Genomic DNA, 21130 nt, shown 5'->3' on the forward strand with positions numbered 1-21130 from the left:
CCTGATCCATGCTCTCTAATGAGAATTGCAAAGGCCAGTGAAAGCCAAAATATCAGGAGACCACCAAGTTGCTCTTGATGAAGACATAGTCCAGAGGTCCCCAATCTTTTGGGCACCAGGGACCGGTTCCGTGGAGAGAGGTTTTTCCGCAGACCAGAGGGTGCGTGGTTTTGTGTGCTGCCGGTTGCTGGCATGCTGTGGCCCGGTACTGGTCCACGGAACGGGGGTTGGAGATCGGTGACATAGTCAATTTTGTTTAACTTAATGCAAAAAAAAAAAAAAATCACATGTAGCTGTTTTGGTTGTGCAGCCCTTTATTAGCAACTAAAATAGAAGATATTTGTTGTACAACACAGGTAGTAATTGACTATACTGGAGTTTTATTATATTCTAATACAGGATCTTTTATAAATGCATTTTTTTTTATTAAAAAGCTTCCGTCCTTTTCTGTTTAAACTTGCAAAACTATTCTGAAAGCAGAGTATGTGCACAGGTCTGCAGAGTGCAAATCTGGGATGTGGTAAATGCTTTACATGTTGTATTTTGCAAGGACCGTCTGTCACCATACCTTTATAGCCATTTTGACACCAGCCTTCCTCCCTTGTCCTAAACAAGAAAGCATTTTTAAAATGAGTTGTAACTAAGGAAGGACTACACCTACTAGAAAAAAAGAAGAGTTCTATTAGTTTGAGGTTTCAGTATACCCAAAGATCAGGAACTGCATCTTTTCAAGGGCAAGGCTGGGACCCCATTGAGTGTGCAGGTGTCATCCCTGAGTAGTCAGAGGTTCAGTGGACCATTAATGCTCCTGCTGCATAACTCACTGAGCTATCTTGCCAGTTTCGACACTGGCTTGACTGAGCATAATTCAAAAATGAAAAGCTCATGTTCATTCCATTCTTCTGGAGCTCTGTGATAGCCTAGATGGAATAAAAAGAAAGTTTTATAAAATGACTACTCAGATCATTTATGACACTTCGTACACATTCATAATACTTTTGTTTTCCAAATCAAGAACTTTGAACAACTTTTCTCATAGTTGGTGAAATAACCTTCCATATGGAAAACTGAGGCAGATGGATGCACAAATTTACTTCAAAACATGTTAAAAACACTACTGATTGTCAGAAGGCAAATTAACTCTCAGAGTGCTTTTTAATCTCAACTGGACCATAATGGGGCCCACAGGCAATCCTGCTAATAAAGATTATGTTCACTTTGCAGCATGACATCTTCCACTGTATTTGTTTTTATTAAAACAATATTTTAAAAGGACGTGTTTGGGAATGTATCATTTTGTTTACTCCTGACTCATATAGGAAGGCACATAGCCCTATATTTCTACTAATTGTGAATCTTCCTGAGTTCTGAGGAACTTAACACAGTGCCTGTACGTTTGTTTGCTCTATGCAGAAAATTCAGCATGCGTACGTATCACCCACACACAATCCAAGAATATATTTAGAGACAGGAAAGGAAAAGTTTCATCCCTTTTTCACAGGGAGATGGGGCAGTTTTGGATAGATAACCAACTGGTCATGGTAAAGTTATGGCACCAACTCCTCCATGCACTGCCAAGTAGGGAAGGTGCAATTCTATTGGTTCTATCAACTTTTTCTTGCAAGTACCCCAAGGGATATGCTCTCCTATCCCACAGCTAGATGAAATTACAACTGAAAAAATTAGTTGGTGGGACTTTTATTAATGAAAGGGGTATTTTAAAAAGTCAGAATCTCTGTCAGTTCTATCTTGCAGATTCTCCCTCCTGCCCCGTCCCTGTTGAAAAAGCCCAATCAGGGCCAGATGGACTTACTACTATTCCAAAGACCAGGGACAGCCACATGGAAGGTGAGTATCTAGTGTCCTGCACAGTAGCAGGGCTTTCTTGATGGATCTGGAGTATGCCAACCCTGCCAGATCTTATCAATTAGGCAAAAGCAATCAGAAAGCAATAGTCTTGATGGCAGGAAGAGCTTTTATATATTTATAACTTGAAAACGTCTACTCCATATTTCATTTAACAACAGTACTCACATTTAGTAAAACACCAATAGGATGTCTTCCACATATTGTATTGTGGTATTTCTTCAAGTAATTGCTAAAGGACACAGGGTCAAGCTGTTCTATAATGTTCATACCCTAGGAAGAATTATAAAGTTAACATTAATTTTTAAATGCCTCAAATATAAAAATATATTATTTAATAAAAAGAAAAACTAGCACTATGGTTGACAGATAAAACTAAATCATGGCATATTATGAATATAATAACATACATTGGTAGAAGAGAATATCTGTAGCTCAGGGTTGAACAGTGGGGTCCTTAAAGCTCTCCGAGCTTGGTTGTTTTCTTATAGGTCTTGATGGTTCCTTCACTGGGCTATTTAACCATTCCCACCAATACTGACAGGGTAAGCCACTAGTAGGTAAAATGAGAACAAGCCCTACACCCTACTAGCATTGATGATGTTGATGATGTTATCTAGACTGGCAATGAAATGTCTGCAAGAAAGCAACCAAGCTCAGAGAGCACCAAGGACCCCAATGGTTTATATCTGTGGAAAAAGCATTTATAGATTATATTGACTATACTTTTAAAAACTAATAGTAAGAGTGACATCGGGTGTTTGAGTGTTTGTGAGTCATAAGCTTCTTTTCTTACAGGTTCTATTAATTTTTTTCTTCTATATTTTATTTTCAACCTCAGAGTCAGCACCCAACGATAAAGTGACAAGACCTAGGACAAGAACAGCTTTATGACAATTTCCGGTAACTGATTTCATCCAAGTGTCTCAACGTCAAATAATGCAAATTATAAAATTATAAATTATAAAAATATCCTTTGTAGGAAAGGATATGGGCTAAAATCTTTAGGTTCTGCTGAATTACACTGAAGATCCAGCCACTTTAGCAGTGCCTGGGAGGAGAATAGAAAGGCAAGAGCACACTTCTTTTGGCAACCTTAGTGCCAAGGGTCAGATCGGGGATAGGACTGAAATGACATTGGTCACACTTGTAGATAACCTACAGAAGGACTGGGGTGGAAGTAGAGCATCCATCCTTCCTCTCCTTGATTTCTCAGCAACCTTCAATGCCATCAACCATGGAATTCTTCTGAAGCGGTTCCAGGGCCCAGTAATTAGGGGCACAGTGTTAAGCTGGTTCCTCTTTCCTTTCATTCTTATTGATGAGGGAAGCTCTATTGTGTGGGGTGGTTCATGGCTCAATTCTTTCCCCATCATTGTTTAACATCTACATCAGGGGTTCTCAACCTTGGCAACTTTAAGACTTGTGGACTTCAACTCCCAGAATTCCTCAGCCAGCAAAGCTCAGCCAGCAAAGCTTAAAGTTGCCAAGGTTGAGAACCCCTGATCTACATGAAACCTTTAGTGAGGTTATTTAATGGCATGGGATGAGATATCATCAATATGCAGTAATACTCATTTACATAACTCCATCCCAGTCAGCCAAGGGAAGCTGGGGAGTTTCCATTTTAATACCTGGAGGTATGAGGAGTCTGGATGGGGATGAAGCAACTTTAGTTCAACCCTAGCAAAATGGAGTGGCTTTTGGTATTTGGGGCTTCTGGAGCTGGCTATTTCTCATCCTTAGTTCTGATTGGGACTGTACTATCCCAGACAGAAGTAATGTTAATTTGGGGGTTCTTCTGGACTCACAGCATCTTTTCAAAGAACAATTGGTAGTTGTGATGCAGGGGTTTTTTGCACAGCTTCATATTGTGCACCAATTTGTCCTCCTTCTTGGATCAGGAGATACCGTGTATGGTCATCAGTTTAGTTATCTCAAAGGCAGCATCATGGGCTCTACATGATGCTGCCTTTGAAAAACATTCAGAAACTTCAGTGGGTCCAGAATGCAGTGGCATGAGCAATTATGGGTATGTCTTATCTATTTTACACCTTGGATCCATGAATTTCACTGACTCCAAATTTGCCTCTGGGAGCAATTCTGGTGCCAGTTATTAACTATAAAGGCCAACATGGCATAGGGCCTAATGCCTGATTTATATTGTTTCTACTTGTCCCATTAGATCAGGCAGAAGGAGCAGGCTTCAACTCTGGTCAATTAAAGATTGTTATTTAATGGGGCCCAGGAAGCATGCCTTTCTGTAGCTGTGCCTGCCCTTTGGAACACTAAGGTCCAAGGCCTGGCTGAAGAATGGTGTTTATGAAAAGTACCTTATAGTGCTCTATTATTATTAAATAGAATAGAATAACATGGTACTATGCCAGAGACAAACATATTGCTTCATTTTCTTAGAGGAGAAATGCTTTTCAAAAATACATTTTCAAAATCCAATCCTTAATATCTGCAATAATACTGCTTTTCCAATTTCTCAAAAGAATTCTCTTGGTAACCCCTACACCAGGTGCAACCATAATTGTTCAAAAATAGTCAGAAGAAAACATTTAATCTATGAGTCTCTCTCTCTCTCTCTCTCTCTCTTATTGTCTATGGTGAGAGTGAGAGAGATACATATTATATATATCTATATATTACTAAAATTCTTATATTTGTAACAAAGGCTATTGGGCAAAAGAGTGTATCATAGGGCAAAACTTTTTGCACTGAGATACCTTAAGTGGCTTAACTTACAAAATGATCCGAAATCTAGGAACCATGACTCTCATGGAATTGAAATTTGGCAAACTTTATAACACATTTTATGACATAAAAGTAATAATAAATCCATTAATTTAATAATACAAAATAGTATAAAATATTTCCTATGGTCAACTGCTGATATTTTATTATGTTCAACTATGTTCAAATAGCCCAGTTCAACATGGGCTATTTTCAAAGCAGATAAATCTCTGAATATCTCCCTGAATTTTTAAGGCAGAACGCTAGAAGCTCTGTCATTGTTGAAGACATTGAGGAATCTGGTAAGGAAATACCTCTGAAATGATCATCCAAGGGGGTCACAGGTTATATAGACACACACACACACACACACACACACTAAACATTAGTGCTATTTATTTTAATTCAAATAATTCTTTGCTAAAATCATCTGCACTCTAATGTGTATTTATATTCCCTAGTATCCACCTTCAGTCCCCAACTACTTTTGTAATTCATGTCCAATTAGACCTTCACTGTGTGGTCATGTTAATCTTTCCTAAAGCTACATTTCTGTCATGTTATTCCCAGTTTCAACAAATCTTATACTGTCAATAAATGAGTATTACTTGCCTATTCCTGGCTGGCTGACTAAATTGCATACACAAAGGATTAGTTAAGCAACAAACTGCTCTATTTGTTTTCTGGCTTTATGGGTTGCCAAACTGGCATCCAGAAGACAGCATTCTTGTTGTTAACACTGAGAAAGCTCATTAAAACCTGACTGTTTAAGTGGGCATCAAGGAACAGAGGAATCAGTGAAGTATTTCCTGGGACGTATGTGGATACTCCTTATTGTTCTAAAGTTACTATTGAGACTGAATTTGTATACAAAATGTATATTTGCTTTTTCTTTTTTTTTAATATTACCACTAGTTAGCTTTTGTACTTTGCTTAGACTTGTTTGCTTAAAACAGTATAAAAACACTTCTAATAAATGAGACTCTCTGGGTTCATAGAACAAATAACTATGATTGACAAACCTCAGTGGTTATGTGCACACAACGCAATAAGCCCCAAACAAACAAAAACTATAATATGAATTTGTTCATGCAGAGCATAAACATATAATGGGTAATAATGCTTTGATTAGATTCAAGACAGAAAATGCGCAGGAGATATTTACACTTACCATTTTATCTAAGTGTTCAATTGATCTATAAATCTCTCCTTGAGTCTCATCATAGTAACTGTATCTGAACCTCTGACCTTAAGAGAAAAAGCCATATGAAATTAAAGACCAAATAAGTAGCTATATACATGTTTATGGCAAGTCAAACAGAATTACATTTTAGCAGGTATCAAAAAATCCATACGAACTAACTTTCCAAGAGATATCATTCAAAACACTTGACACAGATAAACAGTTACCTTAAAACAATCTTTAAAGTGGAATAATATGGTCACACATTTAATAATTTCAGGAAATCTGATTCATAGATTGAACACACAAATACTGTGTGTGTGTGTGTGTGTGTGTGTATAAGAGAGAGAATACACACACACACACACACATACAGAGTATATGAGTGTGTGTATGTGTGTATTTTATGCATAGTGCACTGGCACAATAACACAAATTTTATACATACATACACACATACATATGAAAATTTGTGTTATTCTGGAATACTGGCAGTTGTAAGAAATTCCTTTTTTTCCAAAAAAGAGCCTCTGGTAAAAACTGAAGAAAGACACCCCAAACCACATTCACAAGTACATGCTGCATTGAAAGATCTGAAATATTAACCTAGGAGGAAGAAACAAACAAGCAAAAAGTGCACATTTTGAAAAGGTTTTATGAATCCTACAATGATGGAATTGTTCTATGTACAACTGAAAATACTTTAACACATGGAAAACATGCATTTCTTTTGTACAAGAATCTCACCTCTAAGGACAAAACAATCCTAAATGTTAAATATGCATCCAGGCGCTATTCTCACTTCAGACATTTCTTTTCTTGTTCACCAGGCTTCCTGCTCACTGATTTTAATTGCTAATGCTTCTTTTAATTAAAACAAATGGGAAGCTACTCTGCACAAACCATTCAGGGGAAACTTAATAAAGCACTTTCCTACTGCTTAAATTCAACTGCTCGAAGTGTTGAAGTTATTCTTTGCTTTTATTTGGTGGAAACTTGGTGGAAGTACCTTCTCTATGTGTACACGCATGCTAAGATGGTAAAGATTAGTCTCCTGGTGTTCTCTGAACTTGGTTGTTTTTCTGCAGACGTTTCATTACTACCCTAGGTCAGTGTTTCCCAGACTTGACAATTTTAAGGCATGAGGACTTCAACTCCTAGAATTCCACAGCCAGCAACGCTGGCTGTGGAATTCTGGGAGTTGAAGTCCACATGCCTTAAAATTGTCAAGTTTGGGAAACACTGCCCTAGGTAACTGACATCATCAGCGAATGGGGGAGTGAAATTTGCTTAAAACAAGTAAAACAAGCCTTCAAATGACATGGGTATCTCAATGTTATGAACAATAGGTCTGGAGAATCACTTTAAGAAGTAGCCCTCAGATGGTTTGTACAGTCATACTGCACAGAAAAGTGGCAGCCTGAAGCATAGCCTAAATTTTTAAGATGTTTTCGAGGACTGCATAAATCTGAGAACTATTTTTTGAAAATAAAAATGATAAGGGAAGGAGAGAAGAATGCAATGTAGAGCATTGTTTAGAAATATGGCCTCTGGTTAAGAAAGATTAAGGTAATTATCTATCCATCCATCCACTCATCCAATTTATATGGCCATCCATCTCAGTGAGCGTCGCTGGGTGACAAATAGAATTAAAATAAAATAAAAACCATTATAAAAATTTAAATGCAGGCAATACAATACAATAAAGAAGTAGGTCCCTGCATACACTCAAGGCCCCAGAGACAGGTCTTTAGGGCTTTATAAAAGACCAGCAGGGTTGGATTCATCCTGATCTCCAGAAGGAGAATGTTCCATAAGGTGGCTTATATCAAAAAGAAGAAAAAGCATGTCTTCTAGTCCCCACCAACTGGCATTGTTTGACTGATGGGACCAAAATAATGCCGATCCTGGTTGATTGGATCGGATGGACCGAAACAACTGAGGAAAGACAGTCCCTTAAGTAACCTAGACCTAAGCAAAGAAGGCCGTTAAAGATGAGAATCAACACCTTGAGCTGCTCCTGAAAGCACACTGGCTTTCGGAGTATTGGTGTTACATAAGGCAAGTAACCAGCACTATTTACTACTTATGCTGACACATTCTGCACCAGTTGATGCTTCTGAATGCTCTTAAAGGACAGCCCCATGTAGAGGGAATTGCAGTAATGCAGACAAGAGATCACAAGGGCATAAGTGACAGTGAGCAGGGTCTCCTGGTCCAGGAACAGGCAGAGGGTTAACAACCTAAAGATGTGCAAAATCCCTCCCAAACGTGAATGCCACCTATCTTTTGAGAAGGAGCAGTAAGTCCAGGAGGACCCCCAGATTACATGTGATCATGATTTTTGAAGTTCCTACAAAATCAATGAAGAAGCTGGCAGGAAGTTACTCCTGCTGCTTTTTCTCTCTCTGCACTCTGTAGCCCCCTTTCTGTAGCGCCTGTACACTCACCCACCAGCCTGCTTGCTTGGGACTCCTGCTTCTTCCCGATTAACAACCTGCATAGACCTGGGGTTATGACAGCAACTGGGACCACCAGGATTGCCATCACTAAGCAATGCAGTCAATGAATACTACTTGTATTCAAGAACACAAGATGAATTATCCATTCTGATGTTCTTCAATTGCATTAAAATTCTACAGTTATAATCCAAGTTGTAATATACTGTAGATTATGAATAATTCATCACAACAGAAAGGCAACAAATTAGGGAAAGTTAATGGGCAACCATCTTTTGCTTTATTTTGCTGAAGAAGGTTTGTTATTTAAACTACCTTAATTTTAAAGGAGTTATTTGGGAACATGTGCAGATACATAATTTAACTTACCCCAGTGACAAAAGTCAGAGGAAACCACAAAAAGATTACAAGGATCTGCTAAATATTTGCTGAAGAGTTTTCCAAATTCCTGTTCTTTTGTCTCACTCAGTGCTCCAACCAATACAGGAACAATAGTAAACTCATCCTTATGGCTAAAAAGAAAAAAAAGGATTTACAAAGATTCAGAACTTGATCTGTGCCATTCTACGTTTTTCCTCATTCTACGTGCCATTTCCTACGTTAACCTGGCTTCTTGCATAAATACAGGGGAAAGAGTAGCCTGACTCACAAATCCTTTTAAAATCAATATTGCTTTTAAAAAGAACATATTTTAATCCTATGTTTAATCCAATTTTTAAAAATTTATGTACCTCACAGGCAATTCAAAATATGATTTAAGTTTGAAATATACAAAAGCAAAGGTTATCTATGAGCAAACCAGATTCTTTTCTGCATATTTATTATGTACTCATATTACCAATTGTGTATGAAATTTTATCTTAACAAAGACATAGGAAACTTCATTATAACATAGCACTTTACATGAACATATGTGATCATATTAGGCACAGGGGACATATAATTATGATATGTATAATTCTCACCTATAAGCTTCATTCATTTGTCCAGCCCTCAAAGAATTCTGTAGGGCCTGGTGAGGTCATTGCAAAAGTCTGACCATTCCTGATGATGAATAGAATTTGGCACATATGACAAAGAACATTTAGATTTTTAATTTCTGCTGGGATCCCATATATGATAGTCACAGATGTCAAGGTGCCTGGCAATATTTCTCTTCATGGGACACCTGGTTTTAGGTCACTAATTCTTTTAATTTGGAAAAATGTAAGTTAATCCGTGCAAAACAAAGCACCAACCTCAACCTCAACCACACAAAGATCCAGGATATATTATTAGGAAATAAAATGGGATTGGTAGTTGCAAATTAATAAATTTCCTAGAAAGAATTCCCAACCAAAAAAAGGCAAGCTGCAGGAGAAATCAGAAAACATCTTAGGGACATAGTATGCAGCAATGAGTAGCACTACCAATTTACCTTCCATAAATTTTCAGTCCAGGTGTTTAGTAGAAGTCGAGCCCTAGATGTGGGATGCCCATTTATGTGGGATGCCCCAGGGCTCAAGCCTATTGCTATTCCTTTCTCACATCTGCATGAAACTGCCAGGGGAGGTCATCAGTTGGTATGGAGTTTAATATCATCAGAATGCTACTGATACCAAATTATCATCCAGAAACTTCAACTAGTTCAGAATGCAACAGCACATATAGTAATGGGGGATCCTAGGCTTGTCCATGTAACATTTTTGTTGTGCAAACCACACTGGCTTCCATTTTCTTTATGGGTGCAATTCAAGGTGTTGGTCATCATCTTTAAAGACCTATATGGCACAGGGCCAGGTTATGTGCAAGACTTGGTTTCCCTAAGGACAGCAGGTCAGATGAGGTGGGCATGCTCCTAGCCCCTTCTCCTAAATATTGCCATCTCTGAACTAGGGAGTGGGCCTGTTCTGTAGCAGTCCCTACCCTATGGAACACTCTGCCCCTGATGTTTGGCAGGCCTCTACCCTCCTAGTATTCCATAAAGATTGGAAGACCCCGCCCCGCCCCAAGCACTGGGATAAGACTTGATAATTGCACATTGTGCCAGGTCCTTATTGTTTTTAATGTTTTAGTCTGTTTAGTTGTATAGTTTTAATAAGATCTTATATGCTGTTTTAATCTCTGATTGGGAGCCACCCAGAGGATTATAAAACGGTTGACTATATAAGCGTTTTACATAAATAAAACAAAACAAAAATAATAGGCCAGTTTCAAATGTTGGACACAGATCATTCTGGAGAATATTATCTATGCTGACAATAACTTGATGATCCATGATAAATTAAAAATAAAATGAATAGTCTATGGCTAGCCACTGTTTCATGACAGTCATTTTGTGAAAGTAGCCATGATTCTCAACATTTCGTATCTGCCTGTTAGTCTAAAAAGATAAAGAGACTCCAGGGCTGAACTATGCAACTTGGATAGTTTATGACCTTTACTCTTGCCAATCATTCCAAATTATTTCAAAGAATACATAAATGGGCTAAGTAGAGGTCAGGAGCAGAATATTTACAGATTTCAAACCTTTTGATCTCACTTTAATTAAAAATGCACATTATATTTTCATTATTAAAAGGATAGAAGTTCCCATGCCTTCTCTTCCTGGAAATTCTATTTTGCTCAATCCTATGCTTTTCTACCCTTTTAACATAGACTCTCCACGTGTCTAAAAGTTTTAATTCACAGTCCTGATTTTAATTGGTTTGGCACATCAAAGCCCTAAGGATTTTGAAGCCACAGACGTATTCAACGTTAGTGAAATAACTGAGAAAATGGGTTTATTATTATTCCAAAATACATCTAATTTAATATCTGCAGTTTTAAATAATCCAAATACCTTTCCATGGCTTTAGCAGTGTAAGGCAAGTGCATTTCAATACTGTGTTCATCTTCATCTGTTTGCAAAGACATACGCTCAAACATTCCAGTCTTCCACAAATCTGCATAAACTGAAAAGTTTTCAATATATTAATATATTAAGGAAAAAATGGATAAACGACTGCATAAAAAAAACTTCTCTTTTCTGCTTCATGTGTTAGACTTATGGTTCCTAATTATCACAGGAATCACAGCTTGTAGTAAGAATGCTATTCACAATGGTTCTGGTAAATGTTCCCCACCTCTGACTCACAACAGGAATACACTTAGCCTATAAATGAAATAAGGCACTCCAAACAAATACATATTAAAATTGGTATTTTGTCGAGGGGAAAGTTTACACATAAAAAGCCGGGAAATACATATGGAGATATCCTACTTTGATTTGCATTTGCTCATATATAAGTTTGAGAACACTAATGTAAGATTTTAACTGTATAAAATAAAAATACAACTGTGGAGTAATGGCACATTTAACAGCTTTTAACATTTATAAAATAAATTATAGTAAGGGACATTTTTCATACATAGCTGGTAATTTTTTTTTAGATTCTGAAAACTTTATTCATCAATTCTCTCTAGTTCCTTTGTAGTTGTGAGACCGAGAACATTAGCCAGAGCTAGGTATGCATGAAATTAATCAATTTGGGAAATGTCATTTAAGGGGTGGTTCAACAATTTCTAGAAGTAAATTTTACGAACCAGAAGTAGTTCTAGTTATCCCAGACATAGCATTCCAAATAAGCATTTCATCTGGATCACTTCAATCAGATTCTAGGCCAGAGTCTTTATAATATCCTGGAAACTACCAACCACCCCTGGAATGACATGGTCAAGGAGGATATTTGGTATGATCTGGAGTGGGAACAGGATGTTTTGCAATGCTTTAGAACAGGGCTTTTCAACCAGTGGTATGGGTACCACCTGTGGTACATTGGCACCTGACAGGTGGTATGCGACCATCCTAGAAAAGTGGTAGCGGGAGAGGGAAAGGAGCTGAACCAGTGGCAGCACTGCACAAGCCTGAGCGAGAGATGGCTGGAGCTGCAGGGCTGTCAGGGCTCAGCGGAAGCGCCAGGATCAGTGCCGCTTTCCAGCTGATCGGCGCTTCTTTGGGGCTGCCAGGGCTCAGCAGAAGCACCAGGATCAGCACCAGGCTCCAGCTGGAGCTCGGGGCTGATCCTGGTGCTTCTGCTGAGCCCTGAAGAAGCACCAATCAGGTGGAATGTTGCAGCATCTCCAGGGTCTTGTGATTTACATTCAGATGCTTGGCAACTGATTCATATTTATGATGGTCACAGTGTCCCAGGGTGATGTGAAGTGACCAAAACCCAGCAGATGGGGGGGGGAATAAAAACCAAACACCCCCCACCCCACCTCCGTTGCCAATCCCCAACAGAAATGCTCACAACAATGAAAACCTCGGACAGGAGGAAGAGGGCCACCGGGCGGGCAGGCAGGTATCTTGCTTGGCTGTGGCTTGGGGGGCACTTTTTCAGTGCCACTGTAACTTCGAACAGTTACTAAGCGAGCTATTGTAAGTCGAGGACTATCTGTACTTTATCACTTTTTTTCTTTTTTTGGGGGGTCATCAAGTTTTTGACACCTTGCTCAGCGACTGGTGGTACTCGGATGTTGCCATATCCTAAAAGTGGTACAATGGATGAAAAGGTTGAAAAGCCCTGCTTTAGAACCGACTTCCGATTCCAGATCGCGGCACCTCTAGCCACACAAAGAGACTTGTCTCCTCGTCGACTAGTTTCCCTCCATCGATAGACCCTTATACGGTCGAAAGTCGCCCTGGAGGGTGCGAATTCTGTTGAAAAGGCTTCACTTGGCTGCAGAGGAGCGGCGGCTCCTCCAGCTGTCCGAGCCATCTCTGAGGGCCGATGGAGAAGAAGTTCGGCCAGTAAAATGGCCGATCACCAAGCCACTCCAAACCGCAAGTCAAAGAACATCTAAGCTTTAAGAACCACCGTGGTGAACCCGGGTGAGACTTTTTTTTTTGCTACTCTCTTTATTCTATCCAGTTATTTTTTTTTTTTTTTTGCCTGTAAGAGCCTTGTTGGAATTATTTCCCTGGCTTGAAAAAGCAGCTTCTACATGTTTGGGAAGAAAGGCGTAACAAAAGGATAGAACAAAATTTTAAAGACTATTCTTTATTTTCGTATGCTTTGGAGTACAGAAATTTTTTTTAAGAACTGTCCTATCATTTTATGTTGGAAGATTTGTTTCTTTTTTTCACATTATATTTTAAAAGATAGAAAATGGTGTCTGGAAAAGATTTTTTTTAATTTACCGAGGACATCTAGTGGCGAAAACCTAATATTGCAACTCCTGATTATTCTTTGGAGATGGAATAGACTTGACCTTCAAATTACTTTTGAGAGAAAAGATAAGCTGATGCAGCTGTGGGAATTGTGGGGGTGGATACTGCTTAACTTTCATTAAGCACAACCTCCACAAAAAAAGAAAAAAGAGAATCTCTTTAATTACTATCAAAATGGAGAAACCTCACTCACAATTAAACTGCAAGCTTATATTGGAAAAGATTTATGAAGCTACTGCAGAAATATGAAAGAGTTTACTACAGAATTAAGATCCAGAAGTCTCACTTCAAATCTTCAAACTGATCTCCAGACCACATCTGATCATTCTACAAATCAAAACATACCAGAAGAGTGAAACAACTGAGATAAAAGAGCATTTTATTTTATCTTATAAACTTTCCATCTATAGCTTTGAGGATCAGAAGAATCAAAGATTAAGACTTGAAACTTTAAAGCAACGAAGCTTTGAGGATGAGAGAAATAGATGCCTAATGCAGAGGATGGGATTCCTATCGTTTCAAAGAGCACTGCAAGCAATAAAGAGAGATCCATTGGCTGAAAGGGAAGCTTGGTTATGGAAACCTGCTTGGCACAGAAGAAAGGCCAGAATAAGACTGAAAAGAAAAATTGTAAATTGTGTAATGGCAATGTTTGATTTATGGACTGTTTTAAGGATTAAGATTCAGAATTAGAAGTAAGAAAAAAAATAGGAGAGTGATTATTAGAATAGATATCTTAAATTAAGAATGTACCTTCTGGAATAATAGGCTTATTTTGATGAAAATTATTATGTACTGGAATGGAAAAAACACTGGCTTTTTAGATTTGGATTCTTTTAATAATTGAGTGTTTTAATTTAGTAAGATGATGTTTATGTATGATAACATAGATGTGATAAGGCATGATAATCAATTGGATGAAATTTGAATTTTGTTTAATGAATTGAAATGATTTAAGACTTAACATTATTTTGTTATCTTAAATAGACTGATTGATGGATTATATATGTATATGGTAGATTAACATTTTATTTTAATTAGGATATTGTGTAGTGGAAGAAGAAATAAATGATACTTGTGATAAAATAAGGGATGCGAGAGATTAAGGATTAGAATATATCTGGAAGGGATACCTAAATTGATAACTTGTTGATTTAAAGTTAAATTTGATTATGGTAATTGTAAACTTATGAAGTTTTAAAACAGGTTTAGCAGTTATAGAAATTTAAATTAGAAATGGAACATTTTAAACGTATTATGCTATTTGAGGGAAATAGAGAGGGGACATTGAATATATTGAGTTGAGATATTTATATTTGCTTTTATTTTTGAATGTTTGATTACCCAAACACCACGGTGTGTCCTGAGTACTTTCCCTTAAGAATTAAAAAACCAATAAAATGTGTTACAAAAAAAAAAAAAAAGAAAAAAAAAGAATGCCCTGTTCCCAAATGGATGAGTTTTTCACATTGTCATTTAAACTAACAGCTTATTGCAGGTCTCCTAACTGAAAAATGTGGTTAACGTTTAGAGAAATATACTTTTGAAAGAAGCATATTTACTTGTCATTTTGTTGATTAGCTTAGTGAATCGACTGAACCCAGCACATAGTTTTCATGTGGCTATGAATAATATTTTTTACTTTTTCCACTTCACATTAATTTGGTGTAATTAAGTATCATCAATCAATGTAGTAACTGAGACAAAAAACAAAAGTAGCAACAAAGCAGAATCACTTCCATTGACATTATCTCCATTGCTCTGGTTTATTTAATCATTCCTTGCAGGGTTCTTATTTTAAATGAACTGATGGAAGGATAAGACTTTGCTTATTCCAAACATCGATGGTCTATGACTGACTAAATCACCAATATGCTCCTGCATTTTTGTTTAAAATATAAAATCTTGCAACTGACAGCTGTAAGTTACCAAAGATATAGAGAAAGCTGCAAGGGTATACAATCAATAAACAACTGCAGGTTGTAGTAAATTGTATTGTATATGGCGTGCACTATGGTTAATATTAAATTATACTTATATTTAAATTTATCTAAGACAGTCACCAATAAGTTTAGCATATACTGTAGTTCATGTACTGAGTTAAGTTTTAACATGGTTTGTTTTTTTCCTCAGCACCCTGTATGAATTCAGTCTTTGTTTGTTAAAATTCTATGCAAACTGAGCCAATACATAAAAGAAACAATGTATTACTAAAACTTTTTGCAAAACATCCAACATCAATACAGCTGCCTTTTTATACAAATAGTTAAGAGATAAACTATGCAGAATAGACAGTCTCAAAAAAATAACACACTAAATTTGCTAAGAACTTATTTTGTTTGTGTACTGCATGAATTGTGTACAGTTACCCTTCTGATCAATTCGCAAATCATATAGGGGAGTTCTATATATATCCACACTGGAAAGTGCACATCTGGAGAGGGGCACATGATGGGAAGGCCCAAGGATGAAGATTCGCCGTCTGAAGATGAATAAGAAAAAATATATGAGTACCACATTTCATGACTAAAGAGAAATGATCACATCATTTGATCTTTGATAGATTCTCTTGTTTAACTTCCACATTATACTTGCAATATGGTTGATTGTGGGAAATTGAATCACATAACATCTGGATCACATGAAGAGTTTTATAACAGAATTTGGCAAGCACAATCCCAGGCAAAAAGTAATCTGCATTGGGACAGATTTAGATTTGGTCTTTGAAAATACAAAGGCTTCTTCTGAACACAAAATAAATCTTTCAGATTCTTTTTTTCATTGCAACCTACAGTTCTGCCTTCCATTTAATTCAAGATGATTTCCCATCCACAAAAATCAGGTTTTAGAAAAGTAAAAAAATGCTACAGGTTCCCTACATGGTTTACATGACCTCAGGATCTAGTTGGTTATGCTTGTAACTCTGATAAACAGATTTCCTCTCCTGACAAATCCACCCTAAATAATTTTTTGTTGTCTTAAGCCAGCATCTATACAAACTGCATCTGGTTGTACTTAGGACAAGAATCTTACTTACGTAATTGAAGGATCCACTTGTTTGTATGCATGAGCTGCACAAGACCCACAGTAAGTGTATCCTGCATGTCTGCCAAAAACAAAAGACACTTTCTTTGAATCTTTGTAGAAAAATCTCAATGAAAGAAATATAACTGAGTTTGATAAGCAGATATATCCAATCTACAGGTATCAGATGAGTGCTCCAAACTAAGTACTAACAATTAAGGAGAAAAGCTTACTTATGTGGCAGAAAATAAAGTGGGTACTAGCAGTTAGAAAACTATGACGTAATGATCAGATCTGGCCTCCCAAGACCTCCTGACCCAACCCAGTGTGATGATTATTCATTCAAAAGTAATTCTTTTATATAAAAAGGGACTAGCAAGTAAAATCAGGCCTACTTGGGAGCTACTGTTTTAAGCTGACTGAAACATATTGAAAAGAGTTCCAGGAGTTTGTCCTTGTTCCTCCTGACAGGAAAAACAAGGAATGCCTGTCTGGTCATGCCAAAGATATACAGATTCTGAAAAGTTAGCTGGAAAAAAATACAAACTCGTTGAATGAAAAAATCCTCAACCCTGATGTGTATACCATATCAAGACTGTTAATTCTGAGCACAGAAAAAGAAAGTTATATCTGTATATTTTAATTAAAGGTTAAAGTGATTTGAAGATATTAATATTCTGCTTTCTCAAATTGTAGGCAAGAAATTGCTCAGAAGACTTAACATTTTAAGTATTCTAAACACTTCTCAGTTGAGTAGCAGTAGATGGTTTTCATGGTCTAATTTCCTGTGATTTGGGCTCAAAAAACAACATTTTGAGAAAAGAATATGGATGAACGTAAGAAAAGGATTCTTAATAATAAGAACTACCAAAGTGTCTGTCATTGAATATATGATAGAAACTGAAGCTGGACATCTGTAGGAGATACTTTAATTTAGATTAAAGATTTAATTTGCCCTTTCCCAATGCCTAGTTTCATGAAATGGTTAGCTATTCTAAAAGAAATTAAAAATAAGACAGAGGTAGACTGATTCTTATGTCTTCCATTCAAACTAGCTTGCCCTCACACATAGCCATAAACAAATTGCTACTGATATCTTATCAGACTGAATTCAGAGTAAGCCAGAGCCAATTGTCACAATGAAACCAAAGCAATTAAAGTGTACCTGTTCTTGTAACTCAACAGTCAACCCTCAATAAATGGTAAGAAACTGCCAAGAAGTCAGGGGATATGACTAGCTTATTATCCAATCAATACAAATTGAGATAAAGATGATTTTGCTCTCTCGTTATCTGAGGGGAGTAGTATCTTTTTCTAACGTCTTTGTATGAATTCTTGGGATAGCCCTTTTATTATTATTATTATTATTAAAAAAAGTTGGAAGGGACCTTGGAGGTCATCTAGTCCAACCCCCTGCTCAGGCAGGAAACCCTATACCATTTCAGACAAATGGCTGTCCAGTCTCTTCTTAAAAACTTCCAGCGTTGGAGCATTCACCACTTCAGTAAGTGGGAGGGAGAGGGGAAAAAACTTACGGTGCAATAATGGCTCTAGCAGGTCTTTTCGTAGACTGTACTTGAGAGAGCCAACCTTCTAATTGTGCACTCAGCTGAGGTCCTACAGAAAAAATAGATTTTTAAAACAATGTTATCAAAGAATTATCCCTTGTTACAGTTCCCACATATTTAATTCTCCCTTACAGCTGTACCAGCAATAATTTAAAACAGTACAAGCTTGACTTTCAATCAAACCTGATTGTATTTAACAATGTTTTTATCTGAAAAACTCATTAAGAGATTATGGAGCTACTAATAAGTAGCTGTCAATGTTTCCTGCTTTGCATTTCAGCCAAAGTTGATCTACTGATGCATTAGTTTTCCTAATACTAATTCGATGAGATGGAAAAATAGAATAGAATAGAATAGAATAGAATAGAATAGAATAGAATAGAATAGAATAGAATAGAATAGAATAGAATAGAATAGAATAGAATAGAATATTTTTTTATCTACTGATGCAAATGACTTATTCAGGTACAAAATAAACCCTGGGGAAAAAGAAGATTCAGAAAAGAAAAAAGAGTCAGATTTCTTGCACAGGTAACAAGAGAGCATGAGGCAAAAATCTCAAGCATATTGCAGTTTTAAAACCACAGTTTCTCATTTACCTCACTTGTCATTATTTCTGCAAACTTTGCTTGGCCAGAAACATATACCCAGTTGATGAAATAAATCTCTGGTGTACAGATAATAATATCCAAACTTATTAAGAAGATCAACAATACTTGTTGAGTTAGCACACTGCTGAATGTAATTAACTTTACATCTGCCATAGCCTCTCTCAAATGTGGTTTATGAACTGTTGTTTGGAGTTCACAACTAAACTAACATTGTTCATTGGTAGAATAGAAAACCAGTTTCCTTAATATGATGGCTAGGCGACATCTATCAATGAGAAACAGTTATTTTTATGCTAGATTAAGAGCAGTTTGAATTTGCCTTCCAAGATTAGTTTTTCCACCAATACTAAACCCAGGAGCATAGGGTTTCCATCTCCTCAGAAGAGCATTTTTTTAAACAAGATGCTTTTTAACATTTATTGTGACTACAGTATATTCTACAGCAAGGGTGTCAAACTGCCAGCCCACGGGCCAGATGGATCATAGTGAAACCGCACCCACCCCATTGCCGGCAATGGCAAAAAAAGTCGCGATATGTTGCGACACGTGATGTTGTGAGTTTGACACCCCGTTCTACAGTATATTCACTGTAATCTCTATGCACCTTCTCCTTTCAATGTATTTTACCCATAATTACAGTTGCTAAAATTTCAATTTTGAAAGAGGACTGGTAAATGTATTAAAGTAAACTGTACCATATAGATAATATTTAAAAAGCAATGAGCAGTGTTTTAAGTCTGGCTTAAGGTATGACTGAAAACTAAAGCAAAACTTTTTGAGACAATTTGCCTTTAATGATTAAAATAATGATAATTGTGTTAGTATTTACTATGCCATCAACATTTCATTCTTTGAAATATTGACTTAATGCAACAATTTTCCCTCAAAGGTTTGCCTAACTGCATTGGTCAACAGAGCCAGCAGCAGTAATTATGGGAAATGTGGTCCAGAAGATCTAAAGGGCACCACGTTGCCCACTAGAACCACATTAAAATCCATTTTAAGGAACATAGTAGTCCTAAAGTAAAGAAGGGCAGAAATCCATATTTAGTAATCCTAGGTATGAGTGATTTTTTTAATTTTAAGTATACTAAACTATTACATATTTTAACTCAAAATAATTGTTATGAAAGCAAATACTCTCTCAAGATATCCAATATAAATGGTGTGAAGAGAAAGATGAATAAACAAACTATATCTTAATTATTAACCTTGATAGACTTAAATGGTTTATAATTTGACTGTCTACAGTTATCTGGCTGTTAAAATCTGAGGTTTTTCTGACAATAGAAGTGAGCCTTTACTTGTGTTACTCCCAAGCTTGGAATGCACTCAGTCAGAAGTTGTATTCTGCCCCACTGCTTGGCATTTGTAAAAAGAAGTTATACCACCAAACTTTTCATTGTCAAAAGTTTTATATTGTTAAAAGTAACTGTATTAATTTTAACTTATGTTTTTAATTGCTTATATTGATTTGTACTTTAATTTTGACAGCTGTGTTCAATTCTGTTGTTCATCAGAATTGAAAAGTGGAATACAAATAAAATAAAAACTAGACTCTGCTCAGACTAAAGTGTAGTCTGGTTTAAACAAGCAGTAAAACAAAATGTGGCATGTCTGTTTTTTATTTAGACTTCTTTTGCACTTCATGCCGAACCACTCTTTGTTCAATCACAATTTACTTAATCAATTAAAATTGCCTAAAATTGCCCAAGCACATACCATGCTTTACAGGATATAATGTTTATTTAATGTGCTAAGCTAAAGTGAAACAAACCCATTACAGTTTAGGTCAATATAAACTTAGCAAATGAAACAAGTGAAAACACTGTCATTATGACTATGTATCTATGTATCTATGTATCTATCTACGTATGTATCTATCTATGTATGTATCTATCTAAGTATCTATCTATGTAGATAGATAGATAGATAGATAGATAGATAGATAGATAGATAGATAGATAGATAGATAGATAGATAGATAGATAGATAGATATAGATATAAAATCCTTTTTGCATAGCATAATGGTTCACATACACACAATGCTTAATAGTATATCGTATTAGATGATAAATGCAAATAAAAAAAAATTCAGGCAGCAATAGCATAAGCTAAATGATTCTAGAATAAGTGAACTTTTCTCAGTTGAGGAAAGCATACAACTCAGACAATCAGAAGACAACAGGAATACAACAGATTACTATTTGATGTGACACTATTTGTAATTAAGTTCTCTTTTCATAGGCCAGTGGTGGCGAACCTATGGCATGCGTGCCAGAGGCGGCACTCAGAGCCTTCTCTGTGGGCACATGCGCCATTGCCCCAGCAGAGTTCGACAGAGTAGCGAGCACATGGTGTTTGAAAGTGACAGGGCAGGAAGTGAGCGAGCATGCAGCGTTGGCCCCCCCGGGGATGCCCCGGAGTTGGCAAGGGACTGGCCCTGGCTATGCTCACCCAGTCTGCTATGACTTCAGCCACGCCCACC

General features: G+C 36.8%; 1 protein-coding gene across 3 annotated transcripts in view; it reads right to left on the reverse strand.

The window, feature by feature from the left end:
* Positions 1-296: 296 nt before the first annotated feature.
* MEMO1 (mediator of cell motility 1) overlaps positions 297-21130 on the reverse strand; it is a 29201-nt gene continuing 8367 nt past the window's right edge. The window contains exons 2-10 of one of the 3 annotated variants that reach the window (XR_005554713.1): positions 17998-18079; positions 16476-16544; positions 15808-15920; positions 11069-11180; positions 8617-8759; positions 5777-5853; positions 2035-2139; positions 705-920; positions 297-606 (exon numbers count right to left, since the gene is read on the reverse strand). Coding sequence is in view for 2 of the 3 variants with exons in the window: in XM_039327009.1 (XP_039182943.1) it covers positions 789-920; positions 2035-2139; positions 5777-5853; positions 8617-8759; positions 11069-11180; positions 15808-15920; positions 16476-16544; positions 17998-18079 (833 nt within the window). In the remaining variant the exon portion in view is untranslated. Of the gene's footprint in view, positions 921-2034; positions 2140-5776; positions 5854-8616; positions 8760-11068; positions 11181-15807; positions 15921-16475; positions 16545-17997; positions 18080-21130 lie in introns of those variants that run through there. The other 2 variants (XM_039327009.1, XM_039327010.1) reach the window with 2 other exon arrangements.

This window comes from Crotalus tigris, unplaced genomic scaffold (assembly GCF_016545835.1).
Source record: "Crotalus tigris isolate CLP2741 ecotype Arizona unplaced genomic scaffold, ASM1654583v1 scf7180000024349.2157984, whole genome shotgun sequence".
In the NCBI taxonomy this organism is placed as follows: Eukaryota; Metazoa; Chordata; class Lepidosauria; order Squamata; family Viperidae; genus Crotalus; species Crotalus tigris.